The 24,994-nt window shown below is 35.1% G+C and overlaps 1 protein-coding gene across 2 annotated transcripts in view; it reads left to right on the forward strand.

Annotated features, from left to right (window-relative positions):
* The window catches only part of Ttll7 (tubulin tyrosine ligase like 7), a 125,115-nt gene extending 105,808 nt beyond the window's left edge, over window positions 1-19,307 (forward strand). Inside the window, exons 19-22 of one of the 2 annotated variants that reach the window (XR_002822816.1) lie at window positions 4,928-5,088; window positions 8,524-8,697; window positions 8,971-9,082; window positions 18,936-19,021. Coding sequence is in view for 1 of the 2 variants with exons in the window: in XM_004639300.3 (XP_004639357.1) it covers window positions 4,928-5,088; window positions 8,524-8,697; window positions 18,936-19,056 (456 nt within the window). In the remaining variant the exon portion in view is untranslated. Of the gene's footprint in view, window positions 1-4,927; window positions 5,089-8,523; window positions 8,698-8,970; window positions 9,083-18,935 lie in introns of both variants that reach the window. The other variant, XM_004639300.3, reaches the window with a different exon arrangement.
* The last annotated feature ends 5,687 nt before the right edge of the window (window positions 19,308-24,994 follow it).

A 24,994-nucleotide genomic window follows, 5' to 3' on the forward strand; every position in this document is an offset into this window, starting at 1 on the left:
CAACTGTTTCTGTATTCTTCTAAACAGAAGTCAGCATGTAGATGAGTCACAGCCATTGTTTGACCAATCTGCTCTCTGTGAAGCCCTGAGAGAATGTTTTCTCTCCATGTGACACTCCTTAGGCACAGTCTACATCATCGGTCACTTTCCTCTGTGGCCCCATAATCTCCTTGATCAGAAAATTTGGGACGCAACTGAGTTACATAATGTTACAGTGCAGGTTCTCATATGTCCTGAGTCTTAATTGACCTTGGAAGGCTAGGGCCAAAATGTTGGCTGTCCTTACAGCCCTTCTTTTTCTCTAATTTTTGGTCTACAAATGTAGGTTGTTAACCCTACAGAAGAGAAGCTTGTTGTTATTACCCTACAACCTAGGCAGTTGGGAATAACCTCACTCTCTAAATATCAAACATCTTAGATGTAACATGGAACAAGTATTTTCCATCAAGTATAGATATGTTAAACTTAAGTCCCTACAGAATATGTAGAAAAAAATTTAAAAATATCTTTAAAAATAGGAATAAACAATTACATATTTTTACACAGAAATTTAGAAATCTAACCATATAACAGCATTGTAGCAGAACAGTCCTGTGACTTTTTTATGTTGTCTCTTGTTTTCATTTATTACCTTTTTTCTTTAAAACAAACATTTACTTGAGACACAGTACAGGATATGTAATTGATATGTTATGACAAGCAGTACATATTTAGAGGAACAGAATGACAGGCATTCCAAGACCCACCCTACTATTACACATTGCTATCTTCAGTGCAGTTGCTTAGTTCACAGGTATCAGCATATATAAGTCAGTCAGGGTGAGATTCCTACCAATTAACTGCTAGTTTTGAAAACTTGCTGAAGATTCTCAGGATCATTGCCTTACCCATGTTGTGCATATAAATGTAAGGCTTTGCCCCTGTCATGTTTCCTAGCTTTTCTCCTTGCCCTCTCTTCATTGTATAATCCTCAAGTTCTCGCTTTCCTTTTAATTGTGTTATACTTTTCTATTTTTATTTCTTCTTTTGAGTTCTTATACTCAGGAGACTATACAATATTTACATATGTGGGACTGGTTTATATCACTTATGAGTATATCTTCAAGTGGCATCCACTTAAATATAAAGGCTTCGAGTTTATCATTCCTTATAGCTGAGTAATACTCCATTGTGTATAAAAATACCACATCTTTTTCATCCATTCAGGTGGCAGGCATCTTGGTTGTTTCCAAGATTTGGCTATCACAAATTGTGCTCCTATAAACCTAGGTGCACATATATCACTATGATATGACGTTTTCAATTCCTACAGGAAAATACATGGCTGACACTGACAAAGGATCTACAAACTGCAGTACAGGGTTTTAGGATAAATCCTGAGGGGATTTGGCTGACCTTATCAGATACAAAAGTTACATTTCTTGTTATATAGGTCTTGCTTTATCTTGGTTTTAACCTGCTAGCAGAAAAGAATAAAAGCGAAGTATAAAAGTAAAGCCATATTAATATGCTGAGCTGTAAAAGGCTCAAGTCAACAACTTCTGACTTTGCCAGTCTTATGGAAAACTCACTACTATTATGGACTACTGGACTATATTGGAATATTTTGCTGAATTCACACACCTACAATATTTAAATGACAATGGAATAGCCTTCTCTGACAAACTAAACAAAAAAAGGGTATACAAATGAATGACCACTTTACATCTGTATACTCAAAATAAGTAGGATAGATACACAGCTACATTCTCTTAATGCAATGAATAGAAAGATTTGTTCTTGCACTGTTTGTGGACAGGATATCATGTCTGCATCTTGTACAATGAATAACCACTAAGACAACAATATGCAATGTATTAATTATTGAAACCGTGCTAGTAATCAGTTTTGAAACTGTCTCATTGCTATTTGTTTCTCAATAAAATTATTAAGTAAATAAATAAACAGTAAAAGTCATTTTGAAATCTTTTTATCAGGTTTCTAAATACACATTTATTCTAAATGTTCCTTGGCCAGAGTGTAATTAATACCAAGTCTTTAGTGTTGATTTTTGTTTGTTTGTTTTTTGTTTTTTTTGCAGTACCAGGGATTGAACTCAGGACCCTGCGCTTGCCAGGAAAGTGCTTATTCTACTGGGCTATCTCCCCAGCTCTAGTGTTGATGCTTTAAAGAGAAAGATATTTTTTCATCTGTTTCCAATTCTTCATTTATGTTCGTGTTGAAATTATGTCTTCCTACAAGCCTTCATGGTCGAGAGTCTTTTTTTGTTTTAATATTTCATTCTCATAATCAGAGACAGTTACCACAATTAAATAGATTTAAAGTACTCAATTTTTGTGGGCTAAAATTAACATAACTATATTTGTTGATAATTGATTTTTTTTTTTTCATTTTATGTATTTGGTACAGGGTCTCACTAGGTAGTTCAGATTCATAATGATCCTCTTTTCAGCCTACCCAGCACAGGGATTACAGGCATTGGCCACCACGCCCCCAGACTCACATGCCCTGAACTTGGTCCTGGGCTCAGTGTGCCCTGCGGGAGGAGCCAGTGTGGAATGCAGGACCAGGATCGAACCCTGGTACCGGTGCTTGCCAAAGCAGGTGCTTAGTCCGCTGAGCTATCTCATTGGCCCTAGATGTTTGACTTTTTTGAGAGTTTTTCTAGAAATACTTGTATTGCATGTGAATCCAATGCATATTATGGAGACAGAGTAGCTTTTCCCATGATGCTTTCTGTACTTTTCCAGGACTTTCTTGATTTCAGCTGTCCAGATCACCTAGTCCTCATTTCATGAGTCTCTTCCTATTGGTCTGTGCATGCTCTACTTTTTATCTTTTATTTTTTATTTTATTGTGCCCTACTTTTATTTAGTGCCTTTAAACATTATTATACCATCTGTGAACCCAACACTTGAAAGCTAAGATCCTGATAATAGGCTATATGTATCCAATCTAATAGTCTCTGCTGGGTCTTCAGTCTCAGAGAACTATTTCTTTGAATTCCGCATTTACCAGTTCCTGGGTTTCTTTAGTATATTTTTAAATTTTCACCAAAATAGTGTTTTAATTTAGCTCTTTCATTTCTATCAAAGAGCATCATACTCTATGTAATTGCTTGCATGTAGCCAAAATCTGTGTTATGGGCCATCTTTTGTTCATTCTGATTACTTTATAATCCAAGGAATGAGTACACCACTCTTTATCCAACTGTTGATCTTATAGTCAGATTGTTTCTAACAGCAGCATGAACACTCCTGTACATGTTGCCTGTTGTGACTATGGAGAGACTCCCTCAGGAATAAAGTTGCTGGGAGGCGGGCTGTATGGATTTTCAGATTCAGGAGATACTGTCACATAGCTTTCCAGAGGGAGTGCTATTTTGTAATCACAGCAGAAACATCTAAGAGACCCTGTAGATCCATATCTTCTCCAGTGCTTGGCAGTATACCTTTGTTTTTTGTCGTTTAGATGGGTGTGAAATGGTATCTTAATGTATAGGCTTGCTTTTTCTTTATGTTTAGTGGACACCATCATTTCCTCTTTTGTGAAGTGTCTATAATTTTTTGGTTGTTTCCCTTAAGATCTTTCTATTAATAATAATCTAGGAATTCTCTTAGATATTCCCAATGTTAATCTTTAGTTGGTTGTACATGTTTTGCATATATTCTCCTTGTTTGTAAGGTGGTGTTGTATTTTCTTTAAAGTCTTTTTGATAAACAGAATTTCTTAATTTAATTTTATTTTTTCCCATAATTTTATTGAGAAACAAATAGCAATGAGACAGTTTAAAACCAAATTGGTAGGATAGTTTCAGTAATTAACACATTGCATACATTCTTCCTAGTGGTTAATTGCTGTACAAGATGCAGACTGGATATCCTATTTACAAACACCATTAGAATAAATCCCTCTATTCATTAAGAGAATGCAACTATATATCTATCCAAACCACTTTGAATACACAGATACAAAATGGACATTCATCTGTATCCCCTTTTTTTGTTTAGTTCCATCATTTAAATATTATAGGTATGTAAGCTCAGCAAAATATTCTAAAAGAGTTCAGTAGGCCATAATAGTATTGGGTTTTCCGCTTGACTGGCAGTGTCAGAAATTGTTGACCTGAGTCGCCTACAGCTCAACATAACACCATGGCTTTACTTCTTATACTTCATTTTTATACTTTTCTGCTGGATGGTTAAGACCAAGGTGAAGCAGGACCTATGCAACAAGAGTTGTAGCTTTTGGGTCTGGTAAGGTCAGTGAAATCTCCTCAGGATTTATCCTGAGATCCTGTACCTCAGATTGTAGAACCTTTGTCAGTGTCAGCCATGTGGATGAGTCACGGCCATTGCTTGGCCAATGTGCTCTCTGTGAAAGCCTGAGAGAATGTTTTCTCTCCATCTGACTCTCCTTAGGCACACTCTACATCATCGATCACTCTCAGAATTTCTTAATTTTAACATAATCAAAATCTATTAATCTTTAATGGTCCATACTTTTTGTGATTTCAGTAAGCTTTTTCTAAATCAAGTTCTAAAGGATATTTATCCATATTTTCCATTAAAAAAGTTAATGGTTTATTATTTTAACACATAAGACATTCATCCCACTGGAATTTACTTTCATTAAATTGAATAAAATAAGGATTCAGCCTCCATTTTTTTATAAAGACTCTGTTTTTTTAATCTCCAGTTTGGGGCACTTTGCTCTTCTGTGGTGTAACTTGTCACTTCTGACATATACCAGAGTTTCATAAGTACATGGCTTTTATTTCTAGACATTTTATTCTACACTTTTGTTCAATCCCTCTGTGTATAAGTGTGTGTGTGTGTGTATGTGTGCATATATGTGTGTGTATGTTTATCTTTGAACCTTTTACACACATATACATAGATTTTAAGTACTTTGCTTTTTCTTCTAGGTTTTGGACATAGTCAGAACAAGTATTCGTTCAGTTCTTCCACGTATCTGGAAGGTACCTGATGTTGAAGAAGTAAACTTGTATAAGATTTTCAACCGAGTTTTTAATCGCTTACTCTGGAGTCATGGCCAAGGACTATGGAATTGTTTCTGTGATTCAGGGTAAGTTCCAAGTCATCTTTTGTTATTGTAACTTTAAATATTTTAGTATTTAGCTGTATAGATAACCCCAAAAAGGTTGAATTTCTTTAATAATATTTTAAAATATGCATATTTTACTACATGTAATTTTTACTACATGTAATTGTTAGTACTCAACTGTAATTTATATCAATTAAGCTGATTTAGATAAGATGATTAATATGAGCACAACACCTTATAACTAATTTAAATTCAGTGGAGAAATCGTATTCTTAATTAATGAAAACTTTTAATTATAAATCAGCATCTTTCAAGTTATGTGGCTGTTTCCTTTATGTAGCAGACTTTTAAAATTACAGCTGGACTCTGTTTCCTCTCAAATTTTCCAGTGCTGCAAGAGCTGCAGTGAGACATTGTCATTCTGTCCTTCAGATATCTAAAACTAATGTCCTTTAATTCAAAAATGGTCTCCCTTCATCCTGGTATTGTTTTTCTAGTCATACAGGCTTAGGATATTTCTGAGGCTTTTACATTTTTTTCTTGTATTGTTGTTTTTTAGTTATTTACTAAGCCCTATTAGTTTTGGTGTCTTATTCCTACCATGGCTCCTGTAATGTTTTCAGATACTTGTTACTGTGTTAGATGTTTTTGGAAATAGGAAGTTAATTCTGATGCAGTTGTTGACTTCTTCAGAAACTTAGCAGTGATACTAAGTTGAATATTTTGCGTCCGGCATTGTATATATGTGTTAAGTGGTTTAATCCTCATAACATCACTTTGAGTCAGAAGGTATCCTGACTCCCTCTTATGGATAAGGAATCCAGCATGCAGGTAGGTGCTAAGCACCTAGAACAGAGATTTGAGTGTGGTCAGTCTTGATTCCAGCATTCATGCTCTTAATCAATATGCTGTGATATTATTACACAAAAACGATATCCATAAATGTAATCATTTCAAAAAGGGGCACAGAGAAAATATGATAGAATTTCAAGCAAGAGAAGGGCTTGGTAGAAGAAGAGCCAAGTAAAATGAAAAGATATCTAAGCATTTGTGTCTCCCGTATGTATCTTACTATTACAGTCATTCCTAGAATATGGGGATTTCCCTTATCATTACAATCTCAGTTTCCTACCTATAGATAGAAGGTTCTGTCATATGTTGATTATTTTTTATTTCTTCAGTCTTTGCTCTCAGGACTCTGTGTGAACTCTGTTCCAGAAAAAACAAACCCATTATTTTTCAAGTATCCTAAAAGTGTGTCCCTTCTACATTGTGAGGTTCTTTAATAAAATCAATAGTCCACCTAATTTCACTTTTTATCTTCTTTCTCCTTGTTAAAAAAAAATTGTGTTGTATTGGCATTGAGATACTGTACTATATATTTCAAAGCCATTTTCCCTCCATTTGTCTCTTCCTGGTGACAGCCTGTTGCTGGGGACACAAGTGCTGATGTCCTCGTGTAGGTTTCATCATGCAGAGGGGGCTTCATTAGCCCAGCACCAGCAGAAGCAGGGCTCTTTCATTCTCTGCCTTCTCTCTTCATGTTGGGTCTGCTATACTGCCACCAGATGTGTGTTAATACAGTAGAATGTGGCTTCTTTGCCTTGGGTGAATCTATGCATAGGATCTTCATTCATATATTTATTTTAAAGATTTAAGAAGGATTGAGAGACTGAGTAGCCAAAGCAGGTCGTATTATAACTCACAAATGGAGGTGTTAGGGCAAACGACGATATTTCCACTTACTATATTCCATATTCCATTTTATTTATTCTTTTTTCTCTCTCTAGACACCAGGTTAATAAAATTTCCATGATTTAAGTGAACTGATAGGAGATCTAATCAAAAGCTCCAAAGTATAAAAATAAATACAGAGGGATGCTTTTTGACACCCTCAGGATTCCCGTGGGGGAAATTAGCACAGTGCTCTGCAGACACGCAAGACACAGGGCTTTTCTGTATGTGTTATTTCCATTTATTTAAAGTGGTTATTTGTTGAACTCGGGCATTTAGGGCCTTCTTGATTATGGTATATTAATTATAAACATATTACCTCATTAACTTTTTGTCAGAGTAGTTTAAATTGATTTTAAATCTATATTAGGGAAACATATAATATCTAGTTCTTATGTTTAGTGATAGCTTATATTTTATATCTTATATCAAGTTAATTTAACACTATTTACTGAGTGAAAATAAATTTTACTCCTTTGTTAAGATAATATTGTATTTAGTCCCGAATAGCTCATAACACAGAAGAAAATTAGTTCCTTTCAATTAACTCATTTGAATCTTACTCCTTCAGAAAGCCTGTCGTTCACTAGTGACATGCTGTCTTTTGGGGATTGTGTTTCTCCCGAGAAAGTGAATACTATTGTTTCTAGGAAAAAAAATACCTTGCTGTGTGTCTAAAGCATTTTAGAAAATTCAAATATATCAAATATGCACATAGTTTGAAAGTGGAGCTTTTGACTTATTGGACTTTTTTTTCCAGAAAAATATTTTCTTAATTTTTTTTTATTTCTGAAAACATTCTCTTTTCTCTGAGGAGTACATGAGTTGGTGTATGTAAAATGAGACTTGAGCCAAGTGGAAACAGTTTGCCCTTTGAAGCTTAAAGAGTTTCATTTACACTAAAGAATAAGCCTTATGTCCACTCATTCATATTCATTCATTCATTCATTCATTCATTCATTCATTCATTCATTCTCATTGTTTCTCTTTTTGTCTGTCTTTCTACCCTTCTGTCTCTGTTTCTCTCTGTCGCAATGTCTTTGTCTGTGTCTCTGTCTCTGTGTCTGTGTCTGTCTCTCTATCCCTCTGTCTCTCTGTCACTGTGTCTCAGTCTCAGTCTCAGTCTCTGTCTCCCTGTTGCTCTCTCGCTCACTCTTGCTCTCTCCCCGTGTGTGCCTGTCTCTGCTTTTCGCTCCCTCCCTTGTCATCCCTCGTCTTACACTCTGGGGGAGAGGTGCTTTCTCATTTCAGTCATGATGGTAAACTTAGGAATTGTTAGTGCACCCCCTCCACACACACATGCATACGAGTAAGGTTTATGGAGGAAGTGTGTACTACTGCCTTGTGTGGGATAAATAAGACTCTTTGAAGGGAAGAACACACTGCCTACTGAGAAAACATGACTTCTAGAGCACAAAACAGTGCTCCAGGATTATCTTGGGCCCAGTTACATCTGAGAGTGTTTCAAAAGGAATGGCCATAATCACAGGATTAATCCAATATTCTCCTAGTACACAGTGGTCACACATTGAGTTGCAGTACATTATTTGTGTTAAGGTAAAATAATCTGCATGTGTTATATACTTTTCAATCATCCATAGTGACTACAGATATGTGAGACCATTTCCATCTTCCTTTATCAGTTTGTTGCTAGGTAAGTGATACAGCTAGTTGCCATTTCTAACAGCAAACATGAAGTCCTGTCTGTTTCCATGCCAACAGATCCTCGTGGGAGAGCATATTCACTAAAAGCCCGGAGGTGGTGACTCCTTTGCAGCTCCAGTGTTGCCAGCGCCTGGTTGAGCTGTGTAAACAGTGCCTGCTAGTGGTTTACAAATACACAACAGACACCAGAGGGTCCCTCTCGGGCCTTGGTCCTGACTGGGGTAACTCCAGGTACTTGTTCACGTTCTCTAGCCTCTGTGAGCTTGATATAACTCAATGCCTCAGCACAATCTGAAGCTGAGTGTCTCTTTTTGATTATGATCTACAAACTATGTTCAATTAGAGCAAACTTTACCTTTTAGAAATTGAATGAGGACAGCAATCACAAACTGGAAAATGACAAAAATAATGTAGATGACAATGAGCTAATTCAATTTATATATTTAAAATTCAGTAAGCACATCCAAAACTGTGGTAATAAACTTAGCTTTTGTTCCCCACTAGGGATATTTCAACATTTATCCTTGAGCCTCCTACAGTCAAGAAGATGCCTTTGCTTTAATTTTATTGTGCAGTATGCCTCTGCTACCTTCATCACCAAACCAATCTGGAAGAGGTGAATTTTTTTTGTCAAGTTTTATTTCAAAATTGAGTTTTATTAATGTTACCCAGTTAAAATAGGTAGTTTTCCCAAAGTCTGAAAACAATATTTTAGGGGCCAGGGAGATGGCTCAGTGGAATAAGCACTTCCCTGAAAACAATATTTTTAAACTGCAAGAATAATGCAGAGTAAATAAGCACATTTTTGCTTTTTCAAAAAAATCCTGGTTCCTTTTATAAACAAAGATGAATAAGTAACTTTTGTTTTGTCATGTGTAAATTGTACTCCTCAAGGTAGAAGAAAGTAGACTATGGCTTTGAAAAATTAGATGATAGAAAAAAGTTAAATAATAGTTGGTAAGCAATAAGGAAAAGGGAACCAACAAAGCTTGAATTCTCTTTTTGAAGCAGCTAGAAGTCTGTTCGTTAAAACATCCCAAAGAAGATAATAACATCATTTCCTGTAGAAGGGTCCTATCACAGCAAAGTGGCTCAGATCGCTTTTGGCCAGACGTACTGTACAAAAATTTTTAATTTTTTGTCTTAGATTCCATTATTGTACTTTTGCAGGGCCTTTAACCTCTTAACTCTTTTGCAATTAGTAAATGGTTGATCACAACAATGGTAGAGGCAAAGGTGGCCATTAATATTTAAATTTGTATATGTCAAATGTACATAGTCTATTGATTTGACTGAAGCAAATTATTGAACAAGTTTCTGATGTTCATAGTTGATTTAAAAGAATGATAGGAAGTTTTAGATCTTAGAGCGTATAGAAAATAGATCTTATATTGTATAAATGAAGAGCCTTCTTTTTAAGGGTAATATGTTTGGAGCATGATCAGGAAAATGTTAAGCCCTAGTCTAGCAAGGAATTCATTCAGACTCTTTAATGTCATTCTTACAAGTCCATATTTTATAACATAATTCTGCTGTAGTTGTTGTGGCTCTTGTGGATAAGCAAATAGGACGAGTCTTCCTGGTTACTCTGGAGGAAGAAGTTACTCGTTGGCTTAGCCCTTTCTCACGTTTTTCCTCCTGGTGTTCAGGAGACATAGTCCAGACTCTGATGATCAGAAGAGATATTCCTGACCTTAGAGGGTCAAAGTTCTGGACTGGTGATAAGTGCTCGGAAAGAGTAAGTGGGACCTGAAAGGTATAGTGGATATTGTGAAAGGGAAAGAAATTGTTCCAGGGAAGAAATGGCATGGATGAGGGAAAAGAAGAAAGAAAGAAAGAAGGAAGGAGAAAAGAAGCATGTATGCATATACAAAGGATAACTAGGATAATTGAACTGCTGATTTCTGCTGGTCCACTGAAAGAAACAGTTAATGCTTAAGTTTATTTTCTCCTTGTTAATTTTTGGACCAATCTTACATGGTTATTTCTGGCAATCCAGACAACTAATTTAGGGACAACAGTGCACAATATGACAGTCATTGTTGAATTCCTATTTAAACATCATGAGAGTTATCATCATTGTGACTGTGTCAGTTGTTCTCAAATAGTTCCACGCATCTATGAATTCAATGTAATCTTACTATAATTTCCAACAAATGTTTATTTTATAAACATTTTGGTAGGGGAAACATTTGACCAATTCTTGTTTTTGCATTCATAATACACCAAAACAAAGAAAACAGAATAGGTAAGATAATCTTGAAATAGACCCATGAAGTGGGAGGTTCCACTAGCTTTTGTGTGCTAACTTCTGTGTTTTAAGAAAGATAAAGATAGTTAAGATAATGTAAAATGGGTAAAGGGATAGACAAATGAACTAATGGAACTGTTTTCAAAAACTATAAATCAAAATAGGCCTATTTGCCAACTAGATTTATGACAAGAGAAGATCCACTTTTTTTAATTTAAAAAATGGGCAAAAAAAGTTTGTTTAAATAAATAGTGATAGAATAATTAGGCTGCTAAATAATGATAGTTAAAGAAAACTTGTTTTTATCCATTACATAAACCAAAACCATTTCCTAATGAGCTGAGTAAATGCACATAAAAAACTAAGTGTTTCTGCATACAGGAGACTAGTTTCATTATTTCAAATGTGCAGTAGTTATAATAATAGTATTAAAATGCTTAACCATAAGTGAAAAGATGAATAGATTTGGTTACATTAAAATTAAGAACATATGTCCTGTAGAATACCCTATTAAACAGGAAAAAAACAAGCCACAGGATGGAGGAAAGGATTTGCAACTCATACAATATAAAAAAAAAATTGTACATATTATATAAGCATGTGTATAAATTTCTATCAGATAACCCAGACCACTAATATAAACAAAGTATTTGAAAAATATATCAATAAATATTTAAAGAGTATCTAAACTAACTGAGATGGTCAGAGAAGTACAGTGTCACAAAAACAGTGCATATCTAGTCATGCATGCCAAGAGTTGGCCGGAACTTGCTTACACTACTTGTGACAGTGGAAACCGGGCTTTGTTACAAACATTCCAGCTTTACATACTTAAACATACTCTTTTCAACTATTCTACTCCAGGTAAATTCTTAGCAGTGTGTGGGTGTCAGCATCAGTATTTTTGTTAGAATGATCATAGTAGAATTTACTCACATTCCTGAAGTTTGGAAACTATCCAAATATTCATAGATGAATGGAGACATTTTCTCTAATATACATATATTAGAGTATTATGGTATTATAATGGAGTGTAACATTAATACTGAACAAATCTGTCTCCATATAGCACATGAATACCTCTTGAGCATAAAGTGGAGCATAAGAAGAGAGATGGAATATGCAATTTGTCTATTTACTTTAATATAGTCAAAATTAAAATTTGATGTTTAAGGCATACATACCTGAGGGGTAAATAAGGAAGTAAAGGTAAAGATAATGGTTTAAACTCATGAGGAGGAAGGGTGCTCTAATACAGGACTCGAAAATGCTGTGAATGTTCAGTTACTTAACTTTGGTCATGGTGATCACTTTATAATCAATCTTACGAGTATTAATATATATGATGCTTATGTTTACCATTTAAAAAGTTTAACAGCTGAGGAGGTAAACACACATGCTACCATTTTGGCTTTATGTGAAAATAGCCTCATCTGTCTTAGAATAGGGATGCTCTTGCTAGCGATAGAGTTACAAATACTGTTTCATTCATGTGCAGTATTCATTGGCTGCATACTGTGCAAAGAAGCATAGAAGCAAATACTAAACATTTTCCACAGCTGAGCGAACTGAGGTATAAAGAGAATGTGTGGTTTATCAGAGTCCACACTGACAGCATACAACAGAGGTAGAACTGGAAACCAGGGCTTATTCTGTTCCCTCCAAATCAAAGTCAAAATCACAAAACAGAATACATGCTTATGATTTTAAGAAGTGCACGACAGTAAATGTTGGCAAGGATCTAAAATTGGAAGCTGTGAGTATTGCTGGTGGATGTAGTGGTGTGGCAGCTGTATAACCAATTGTTCGGCAGCTTCTCACAAAGTTAAATATAGGTTTCCCATGTCGCCTGAGAATTACACTGCTAGGTCTATATCCTGGAGAACTGAAGGCAAAGACGGCATGCCTGTGTTCACAGCAGCACATTTGACAGCAGCCAAAATGTAGAAGCAAGGCAGTGTTCGGCAACAAGTGAGTGGATAAACAAAAATGGTGAACACGTACCATAGGATATTATTCACCTATAAAGCAAAATGAAATCTGATAGGTGACATAGCATGAATTACCAAAAAATGTTAAGTTACATGAGACACAAAAAGACAACACTACAGTTCCATTTTCCTTAGGCATGTAGTTAGGCAAATTCAAAGATATAGGAAATAGAAGGGGTATTAACAGGGGAAAGAGGGGGAATAATGTGTGTGTGGGGCACTGAGGATTGAACCTAGGGCTTCGATTGTGCTAGTCAAGTGCTGCATGGCCAAGCTTCATCGCAGCCTAGGATGGAAAGGTAGGAATTTAGTGTTTAATTGGATGATCAAAGTTTGGAATGAGTGATGATGGTCATGCAGACCTGTGCATGTTCTTAATTCATCAGATTGTATATTTAATAATAAAACATGGTGTCATGTTACATAATACTGCAATTCAAATTATTATTTTTTAATTCAGTGGACAAATACTCTGATGCCCTTTCTTTACCCTGCATTTCTGAAGCCAAGAAACTGAGTTTATTATAGGGCGTCAGGGCTCCTGGTCCTATTCTAGGAAGATCATAACAGGTGTGTATAGCTTATATTTTCAAGGGCAGTGTGCTACCACTCTTGAAATGCCACATGTTGTAGAGAGCTTTCATGGTCAGCCATGGATCAGGAATTTAGACGTGTGTGGCTCCTGACCGTGTGGAGACGCACACAGCTTGTCTTAGCGATGAGTGAGGCCGTGCGTCTGATGCAGATGGAAATAGGGCAATTTGAGGCATTTCTTCTTGGCATGAGTTAGCTTTGAGTTGTTTTTGCATATAAGAAATAAACTAGAATAAATACAAAGTTTCACATAAGCTTTTCACATTTTTGGGCCTTTATGCAAACGTATCAGGCATAGTCTTTAAATTCACTTCCTTGAGATAGTCTTCCTGCTTAAAAAAATCAAATTGTATTATTGAACTCCATTGTAAAGAACATTTCAAAAATAATCTTTGATGTTCAGCTAGTGTGAGATCTCCCAAGAGATATTAATGGAGATATTAAGGCAAACAATCCATTGTATTTCTCTGTAATGCTTTAAAATAGCCCATAGCACCTGCGTCAGGTAAGCAGAGTTCTTCAGAGTAATTTCATATGCTTTTATAGTTCATATTGCACTTTTTCTTTAAGTCTTAAAAAAGTTTCATTTTAACTTTTCTGCTTCCATTAAAAAGTTTAAGTTTGTGGCCTATAAAATACTTCTCTGTTTTATACTTCATATTTCTGAAAAAGTACATAATAATTGAACCCATTAGTTTTAAAATTGTGATTCACATACAGTAACAATTATATGAAATTGTCATGGCAACAGAATAGTAGCGTGGAGCCTCATGCTGCAGTGCAGCTCTGTAGACAGAGTTCTGCTTTTTACTTAGGAGTTACATGACTGTAGGACAGGCATTGGACTGCTTTATGCCTCAGGAAGCTCATTCATCTGTAAGTGCAGCAAATAACATCTACTGTATGGAGATGCTCTGAGAAATTAAATGAGTTAATATTTGTGAGGCCCACAGAAAGCACTATAGAAATATTTAATACATAAGTTAGCTGCAGTTCTAGACTATGTGGTTTTTATTTTTCTGTTAAATGGAGATCTTTAACTCAAAAGTGTATATTAATGTTACTAAAATGTCAGTAGTCCCAGTTGCTTGGAAATTCTTTGTGAGAAAGGTGATAGAAGTTTCTGTTTCCTCCATAATTACCAGAGTGTCAGAACACATTGTCAAAAGAAAGAACAACTTCCATCTAACCCAGATGGTGGGGGCTTTAATCAAACAACCTTAGTTTATTTTTCACTTTTACCATTGATAGGAAGGTAAGCCTTTTCACAACAAAAGGTATCAAATTAATCATCGTGACTCTACCAGCTCTTGACATAATAATTAATCCATATAAATTACCCAGGTGATATTAAAATATAATTTATGTAGTCTGTGATGTGAGAAATCAATTGTTTCATTATTCATCATCCATTATGGAATTTTGATTTAATTTAGTTTGTTGTATATTACCTTACTGCTCTATTAACTTAATGATGTGAGCGATTATTTATAGTTTGTGATATTAGGTAATCGGTTCAGTGTATATTATTTGATAATTCATGATGAAATGTTTATGGATATTATGGAAAATTCTTCTATTTTAATCTGAATGTTGTATGTAGTTTTATTATAATACATTAATTTTCTTTCTACAGAATTCATATAAAACAGCTATGAATACAATTCTCCATTGACAAAGTGGTACCATGCTTATCAGCAGTGTTTCACAGAAGAGTAGCGAATAAGTTCTTGGACCTCACTTTTATCATATATTTATGAATTTATGATACTTGAGGATTTTTTTTTCTGTATTTAGGACAGGGTCTATGGTCTCATTATGTAGATTGGACTTGTAGTGATTCTCCTGTTTTCAGCCTCCCAAGGGCTGGGATTACAGGTGTGTTCCACCATGCCCAGTCTCAGTCACCATCTCAGTACCACCCTTCAGCAGGGCAAGCATGACAGGCCAGGATACTTGAGAATTTTAATGAACTGAAGAAAAATCTTTTGATATTCTACCATTGTTTATTTTTTGAAAATCATTGTACATTACCAGTCTCATTCTATTGATAAATTTTCTATTGGAGACTGTCATAGCTATTTTGGTCCTGATTTTATAGCATGTCCTATTCTCTCTAGGATTTACAGTTTAAATATTATTATTTATTTATATTTGTTCATGTGGATTTCCTTAACAATTTCTCCCTAGACATGTAGCTTTAGATTTGCACAATGCCAGTCAAGGGCTTTTATAGGAAAAGAGATAAATCTGCTGTACAGTTTCTGATTTATTGTTTTTAATTCCCAAAGTTAAATTAAAAAAAGACACATTGTTTGGCAGATCTATCCTGAATTGACATGAAGTTTCTGGTGGTTAAAATTAATAGTATTATTTTGTTAGAGATGGGTGTTCCATTGCTGTTAAAGAAGCTGTATTTGAAGAAGTTTTTAAAGGACCTTTTCATACTTGATAACAGTTCAAATATTGCAGGCACTTGAACTCAGCAAAATAACCCAATATAGTCCAATAGTCCATAATAGTAGTGGGTTATCAGCAGAACTGGCAATTCTCAGAAGTTGTTGACTTGAGCCTTTTATAGCTCAACATATTAATATGGCAAAAAGAGGGGATATAAATGAAGGACGATTTTGTACTGAAAAAATATGTATGTATATACAAAATAATTATGACAGATATACAGCTACTTTCTCTTAGTTCACTGAGAAGAAAGATTTGTACTAATATTGTTTAGATAAGAGATCATGTCTGTCTCTTGTCCTCTGAACAAGTGCAACAAAGACAACAATATGCAATGTATTAATTATTGTAACTGTCCTACTAACCTGATTTGAAACTGTCTCATTGCTATTTCTTTCTCATTAAAATTAACAAAAAATTAAATAGTATTAATAATATTAAATTTATTGGCTTAGGAGCCACTCAGAGTCTGAGTAATACACTTCTGGGTGTGTTTGGGTGCATCATGGAGGCATGTTGATCTGGCCAGGCGTGGAGTCCCATAGCCATGCCCTTTGCTTGACTCTGCCCTTCTGCCATGGAGGAGGCAGCCACCCATGGACTGAATCAACTGAAACCCTGAGCCAAATTAAACTATGCCTGTAATGGGCTTATAGGAGCATTTTGGAAAGATTTTGAAATGCAGGCTAGAGAAGTACTAGAATGTTGTAAGCCGAGTTTGGTGGGTGATTCTGGTCATAGATAGATTGGAAAGGTGATAGAAATGTGGTCAGACTCATGAGGTTTCAGTTAGAAATGAGGATTCTTTGGGAGTTAAATTACAAACCATTCATGCTATTCTATGATAAGAAATTGCTCTACATTCATCCCATGTCTTGAAACAGTAGCAGGCTGAATTTAAGGATAACCTAATTGATTTCATGGAGAAAATTTCAAGGAAGCCCAACATTAAAGCTGTGGCATGGGTAATACTGAATGCTTTCACCCAAATTTATAGTGTGATCCAGGGGCAAGAAGCAAAGGAGAAAAATTTTAAAAGCTTAAATGCTGGTCCCCTAAATATCCACTTACAAAGTTGGACCACAGGAAGATCATTTTGCTTGTTTGTTTGTTTTTGCAGTACCAGGGATTGAACTTGACCCAGCGCTTACCAGGCAAGCACTTATTGTACTGAGCTATCTCCCCGGGCCCTGGAGGTGTGTTTGTAAAAGAGATTAATAGCAAAATAAATAAATAAATAAATAAATAAATAACAGTACTTTGTAGAACAAGAAGAAAGATAGCATCTCAAAAATCAGTATGAGCCAGTCTATCAAGCTCAAGGGTGCAGAAGTGTAAAGTTTACACTTAAGAGTCTCCCTGGGTCCTCTGCTTGAGAAGAGTTGCCTAGAGGCTTGGTTTCCGTTGTTTCGCTGTGCAGCCGGCTGTGCACCCCGAGGCCATTGTAGCTATGGACCCGGGCTGTCGCTTCACCTGGTGCAAGACTATGGCATCATGATGTGATGCTAGCTTTATAGGCAAGCAGAGAGTAACAGTTGTGGGGTCATGCAGGCTTTCACTGCAACTTCAGAGAAAGGCCTTGGAAACCTGGCATGGAGGCCCTGAAAGGGTAGTGCTTGAGCTTGTAGGAATGACGCTGAAAGTGCTTGGAGACACTGTGCATGCGAGTGCAGGATTGTGCAAGCCACGTGGTCTGCAGCTAGTAGGGCTGTAGGCGTGGGGCTGCCTGCCCCTTGTGGGACTTACGTTACACTGCTAGGTGCTCCAGGTGGCAGACAGGAAGCTACAAGACCTCATGTTTACCCTGCTAGTTTTTGCCCCTCTTCTTTTCTATTTTCCAAGGCCTCCCTTTTAGAATGGGAATGTCTAACCTCTATCATTGGATATTGGGATTGATTTGCTCTTTACTTTTACAGGAATTCACAATTAAAGAGTTGGCTTTGAGTCTCAGAGAAGACTTGGACTTGGAAGTTTTAGCAACCCTGGAACTGTTGTGATGTTGGGGAAGGGATTTTTGTGTTTCAGTTGTATGTGAGATAATTATACCCTGTTAGGCAGAATCATGATTTTGTGTTATTTGGGGATGAAGTATTATAAAAGGGGATGTGTTTGGATGTCAAGTAGATAAATGGCAGAATGCAGTGGTTAAGTGTATTTGCCTGTCTAATGGGCCTGAGAGCCTCCCAGGGCAGGGGTCACCACTTCTGGGTCATGGCCTGTTAGGAGCCACAACACACACAGTAGGTGTAGAACTGCAGTTGAGTGAGTGAAGCTTTGTCCCTGTTTGCAGTCACTCCCCTCTCTTGGATAGTATGTTACTGTCAAATCAGCTACGTCCTTAGGTTCATATAGGAGCACAAAACTTACTATTTTGAAGGATCAACTACTCTCCCCCCTCAAGTGGAAAGATTTGTTTTCCATTAAACCACTTCCTGGTGCCAGAAATGTTAGAGAACACTGGCCTAGGAGAATAGCATGGCACACCTCTGAATGCGTCTCAGTGAATCATGTGGGTGTGACCTTGGTTACTGAATATAGTCCCTGGCTTCTTTCTGCTTTAATGTATTTTGCAGTTTAAATATTAATGGTTCATTGGCAAGACCCTGATAGAGATGTTATATAGTATATGCGCTAGACTATCTTGTAAAATCTGGAGAAACTACATATTCTGCAATACATTTGACTGCAAGGTTACATGTAATCTATAATTACAAGCAGTGTATGGCATGAGAATATAAAAATTCTGTAATTTAGTTATGAATGTTAATTTTTATCCTTTTGTTTTAGATTATACTCATAATACATCAATATTATTAAACTATAATCAGTACCTCCAATATCCTTGAAAAAGATAATTATTGTTAAAGTAGCTTGCTAGCTGTTTTAAAAATATTTGACTAGCTTCACATGTTCCAGGGAGTGATGGTGAATTCTAAATTAACATGAGCCACTTCAACAGTCCCATGGCATTTGAGTACAATGACTATATAGAATGTTTTGGGATATTGATATCGTATGTTTATTCAGATTCAAGTGAGGTTCTGTAATCTCACCTCAAAATCTTAGGAAGAACTCTTTTTGTATGACTTATAACATTGTTATAGTAGCATTTTTCATGAAAGGTATGTCAGTAGGTTGTTTGTAGCAATCTAATTTTTAATTATTATTTCCAGGTATTTACTACCAGGAAGTACCCAATTCTTCATGAGAACCCCCACCTACAACATGAAATACAGTGCACCTGGAATGACTCGGTCCAATGTTTTGTTTACATCCCGATACGGCCATGTATGAAATCAAAGGGAAGACTGCCGTAGGTTATGCATAATAGTAACTCATTTACTTCCTCAAGTTGCAAATGAAAAGAAAGTGACCATTAAGTGCTGTTTTCTGTATATATGACATGTATATGTGAAAAGACATACACACATTCACTCAAATAACATATATATTTATTATAATATATGAAAGAATTAGCAGAAAACTGAATATAAGAGTTAGCCTTTCTGAAAATGTAATAAACTACATTAAATTGTTTACACAAATGAATGTCTACAGTTTGCTAGGTTTACAGTTGACTCCTTCCTGCTAGAAATGTTATTTTTGCTGCAGAGTATATAAAAATGAATTGATATTAAAGATCCCATTACAGTGTTATTTTTTAAACAACACAGCTTTTGATTTAAGCATTAATAGTATAATACCTTATTATTTATTATTCACATCACAGAAGCTTTAGAAGCCTGATGTTCCTTGATGATAGAATTAGATATAAAACGGGCTTATTGTTATTAGAGCACACTGTACAGTACTACAAAACTTCCAGCCTGATTCTCCAACATTGTAATCCCTCTATGTGAAAATATAATTGCCTGTAATAATGTGCATTTTAATGTGGTAAGATCATATTATGATCTAAAGTGGAAGACAATCCAGTTGGCTAAAATTGAAATATAAATTAACATTTATTTTTACTTTTCATTGGGAGTCAAAGGAAGAGAAAAATATGGCACTAACAGAATCTTTCTATACTACTTTTGTCTTATGCCACTCATTTTTATTTGGAAAATATCTTTGATGGGCGGAATAGGTTTCTAAACATACTTCTCCCATGGAAGGACTGACATTTCAAACTCATGTTGACATTATAGGATAATGCGTTACTCTTATGAAGTCATAATCTTGAGGCCAATTTGCATTTGTTTACCATTGTACCACAGAAAATAATCTACATGATTGTGAGCAGAAGATTCAAATGACATATTGCTAGCCATTGAGTTACACCTGAAGGATTTTTTAAAAAATCAATGTACGGAATCATTTTGTCTAATGTTATCATGAATAAGCTTCACAGCAATTTACTTCCTTTTCTTGCTTACAGTTTTTTAAACCAATGAGTGAGCTTTCAGTTTTTCATAAAAATATAAATAGCGGTATTGATTGAGCTCTCTAGAAAGACTAGTATTCACCGTTTTAGAAATGTATTTAAATTTCTTTCTCAAATTGCTTTTCTAGTAGATAACAATTATTTATAGAATTCATGAATGTACTCCTTTAATATCATAAAAGCTGTTTCCACTAAACCAAGAAGTAGCCCAAAGCAGGAGAGCTTAGGCAGGGGAACTGACCTGTGTTAATTCACTGGTTGGAGAGCAGGCACCAAAAGTTGGAAGTTACATATCTTTTGATTTTAAAGCCATTTTCTGAGAGAGTGTTAGTCCAAGATAATTGGATTTTTTCTAAATTCTTGCTACTTATTTGATTCTTTATGACGGCCTAACATCCATATTCCAGGGGACGTTTTCTTGCTCATGCATTTCCAAATAATCTGCCCTTGTCTCTGTGGAAGAAGGATACAGGCATCATGGTGAAGGAAGTTAGTGTAGCATCTCAGACTCCATAAATTCTTCTTAGAATAATACAACATTGGGATAACAGGAAATTAACATGTAAAAGAATGATCAACAAGTCCTTTTGTGGAGTGATTTTAATCATTTTTTTAAGTCATGATTTGGCCGTGAAAGAGACACAGTTTAAAATGACTGGTAAGCAGTGTGAGCCCAGGGTTGCTGTTGGTCCTTTACTTACTTTAGCTTAAGTCCAAATGGCTTTAATTTGCCCAGCTCTCTGCTTTGGACTTTCAATCATTAGTTGTACAAGAATGAAATTTTATTTAAAACAAAAGAGAATATCCAAAAGTGGGAATAAGCCTTCTTCCAGAATACTATCTCGTATATATATGTACACACACATGCACACACACAAGTAAATTTAAATTACAGAACCACTCAACTATTTGATGAACAAGTTTCATTTCTCTAGTTACGTAAGTCTGGCACTAGAATTTTATTACTCCCATTTGCCTATTTTTCCTGATGTAGTTTGACATGGTGAAGTTACAGATAAAGCCACGTGCTCCTTCCTTATATGTACTACCCAGTTGACAGTGGACTATGGCTGCTCTAGCGCCGTTCTCTGTTGAGCGACTAAGAGAGGACATAACAATGAACCATAATAATGAACCAACCCCTCTAGAGGCCATAGGAACATTTTAGAGATATAAAATATTTCTTAGTTTTAATTATAAAATTTTTCATAGGATTAAAACATATCAGCATAAGTAGTAGTGAGGTCTCAGTCTCCCCCTCTCTGTCTCATTAGAAAGAAATAGCTAACATATTTGAAAAACACTGAAGCTACTTAATCCCATCAGAGGTTTTAGAAGGTAATTTGCTTTTTTAAAATTAAAATACATCTTCATTCTGGTAGAGGAAAATATACCCCTACAGATTTGATAAATCTTAAGAGAAAATTCTTTCTAAACCTAAGATTGGGATGATTTCTAGAGTTGTCGAAGAAAAGCCTTTTTAAGTCATCACCCACAAATAAAGTCTGGGGCTATGCATTAGTTTTCACCTTGAGTAATCCAGCCTTGTATGTTAGTTACCATTTCCTTTACGTAACTGCTTGAAAGTACTATTGTACTTCACATATTGATCAGTTTTACTAACAACAGGCTTTATTTCATTAGCATTTTATTAGGCTTGAATACGTAAAAGTGAATTGTAATGAGATCAGATACGCAGATGACATTTCAGAACCTTTGTCTAGTACATAGTTCAATATCTCTTGTTATCTGTAAGATGCAAAGGTGATACAGATGTTATCATGTGTCCAAGTTAGGTCTGAATATGCAAAACATTTCCACTAGTTTCTTCTCCCTAAAATTAAAATGAAACCAAATGCAATCAAGAAAACCCTTTGTTTTCATGTTATAGTCATGCAAAATTAGGTAATAGCAACTTCTAGTCATCAAGAAAAGGATTTCATTTTCTGTTTAACTAGATGAGTAGCTGAGTGTGGAATTTTGTTATCTAACTTGAAATTTCAGCTAATTTAATATCAGTTAATCAAAATGTTTCTTTAACATATCAAAGTCATGTTATGTAAAACCTCTCAAGTCTAAATTTATATATTACTGAACCTTGTCAAAGAACCAAAAAATTGATTCTTGCATAAACTTCATTTAATCTTCTGTAAAGCATTGATTCATTCTTAAATGTATATTCTTTTTTAAAAAAGTAAATACCTCAAGAGTGACATAAATACTTTCCTTTATGTTTTGTAATTCTAAGTTACAATTTGAGTCTTTGTTTTCTTGATTGTAAGAGTTAAACAATAAAAAGTATAACTATACAATTTCTTTTGATCCTATGACCTGCTAATTTTTGAATATTTGTTTTTCTCTTAAAATGGAGAAATTGAAGTTTCCAAGCACCATAATGTCTAAATCTTAGATATTATTTAAATGCTTTGACTGAAGTTAACTTGGAAATAAATTGAAAATTTGGAAGTATATTCATGATGAAATGTTTTTCCTCACACTACTTGTTTCTCTTCTCCTTATTCTCCTCTGACTTTCCTTTGAACTTTGCAAGGACATAATCAAAAGAAGAGAAATCCTGCCTTTTAAATATTCTTTTTCCTTAAAGTGTGTGTTGTGCTTTTGGCTGGGCAAGAATAAAATTTAGACGAAATACTTTATTGGACCAAATTTAGTTTGTCTGCTGAAATTTTTAGGAACCAGGTTGAAGTTTCTATGTCTAAAATATCACCAATTCCCTGGAACCATATAAAGTAAGATATATTGCTACAAGTAGCAGTATTGTAGCCCCAAAATAGGTACTGTAAAATGGAATGCATAGTGTGAGACTACTGCCATTTTTGATGGGTTTGATTTTTTTGGTCTATCATAAATAGGTATACAGTATATTGAAAAAATGTTGCTCAGGGTACATTCTGTATTAATGGGGTGATGTTATCTAAGAAGAGTTCCATAAAGCTTTCCTTTTATCCCCACCTGCTCACTTGAAAGATATTGGAAAGGACATTGTTCAGTAGGCTAGTAAATTCCTAAGTCAGTAAGGGAACTTACATTAGGAAATTAATGAGGTGATGCTGATATTTCTCTTTCAAATGTTAACAATTCTTGGTCCTGAGCTGTTTATTTCAAACAAAAATACTGTACGTGCTACAACATGTGAGTATTAATGGCTTTGTAGACCATCCTGGGTTTGAGGATTAGTTTGAAAGCAAAACATTTGCTAATGTGAATCACGACTCATATTATCCTCATGTGCTTTACTACCTGTAAATGAACACAAATGTTGTTACAGAGAATATGCTTTGAAATGTCAACACAGTGTGCAGTTAGCGTTGCATTGTCATGCTCTCGCATGCAATATCTGTATGGTGACATTGTTTCAGCTACTCAGATATGTTGCTGTAATAAAAATGTTTAACATAAGAAAGTTATAATATGTCATCAAGTGCTTATTTCTAGTTCAAACATAGTTACATATACATAGATTTTAGTAATAGAAGATTGGCATCCAGTTAAGCTTTCTGGGTGATATATTGGCCCAGTAATTTTTTTTTGATGATGTTTGGATAACAATTTCATGGGAATAGGGCTACCTGATATTAGGGTCAGACCAAGAAAACAAAATTGGTTCAGTTCCTCTCTTGCCTAGGCAAAAGGAAGACTGTTGTTGTTGTTGTTGTTGTTGTTGTTGTTTTTCCCCCCAGAACTGGGGATTGAACTCAGGCCCTTGCACCTTCCAAGGAAGTACTTATTCCCTGAGTCATCTCCCTGACCCCTAAAGACTGTTTTAAAATTCAGGACACATACCTTTCTAAAATCATGGATTATAACAACAGCATTGCTAATCTAATTTGAATTTCATCAGCAACTCAGGTGTGTACTTCATTTTTTCAGACATTCATAATTTCTTCATTAAAACTTAACATACTGAACTTCAAAAGGAACTATCTTAGTATTCTTATTGCTTATAACATTATTCTTTGCAATTACATATAATTCATTTCAGATAGGTTTCTTTTATCCATCCACTTACTGTGGCACAGTGGTGGAGATTGAACCCAGGGCCTTGCACATGCTTGAACGTGTTTAACACTGAGCTGTACTTCCAGCCCAGAATAGCTTTCCTACAAAGAAAGGAACACTTTAGATAAAATTCTGTTGTGTGGTCAGTACTTTTTAGTATGCATAACCTTGCTTTTGTGATAGACAACCAAATGATATAAAAGTTGACACTAAATATAAAAGATTTAAAATGCATACTATTTATAAATTAAAATATTTCATAGAATATTAGAGTATTTGAATGCTTTGAATTTTTCTATGACAGATAAAGATGAGATCAGTGTATGTGGTTTTATATCTGTTTGATCAAATTGATATATGTCAAGTTAAACATACAGTTCATAAATGATTCCATTTTGTTGAATGCCTGAAAATTTCAAGATCAATTAAAAATAAAATATCCAGAAATAATTTCTAGTGTTAAAAAACTATAATATCTTTAAAACAAAATGTATATTAGACTTTTGTAGAGAGTAAGTTAATAAACTCTTAACCTGGACAGTGTGGGCCTTAGTGTGATTCCTCATACATGTCATGCATGATGACAGTAGTGCCCGTTACCATGGGTAGGTAAATTGAGTGACACAGTGTTTGCCCCACATTCCCAAGGACCTGGGTTCATTGCCAGCACCATGAAAACCTACTCAAAATCAAGTCTCCAGCCAGTGACTGGAATGTATGTCCCAAAGTAACAGTCTTTTATTGATTAATCTTTGGAAAACACCAAACTACCCCACTTCCTTCAGTAATAAAGTAAGCATCTAAATATTTATCTACATTCATTGG

This window comes from Octodon degus, unplaced genomic scaffold (assembly GCF_000260255.1).
Source record: "Octodon degus isolate 3935 unplaced genomic scaffold, OctDeg1.0 scaffold00109, whole genome shotgun sequence".
Lineage (NCBI taxonomy): Eukaryota > Metazoa > Chordata > Mammalia > Rodentia > Octodontidae > Octodon > Octodon degus.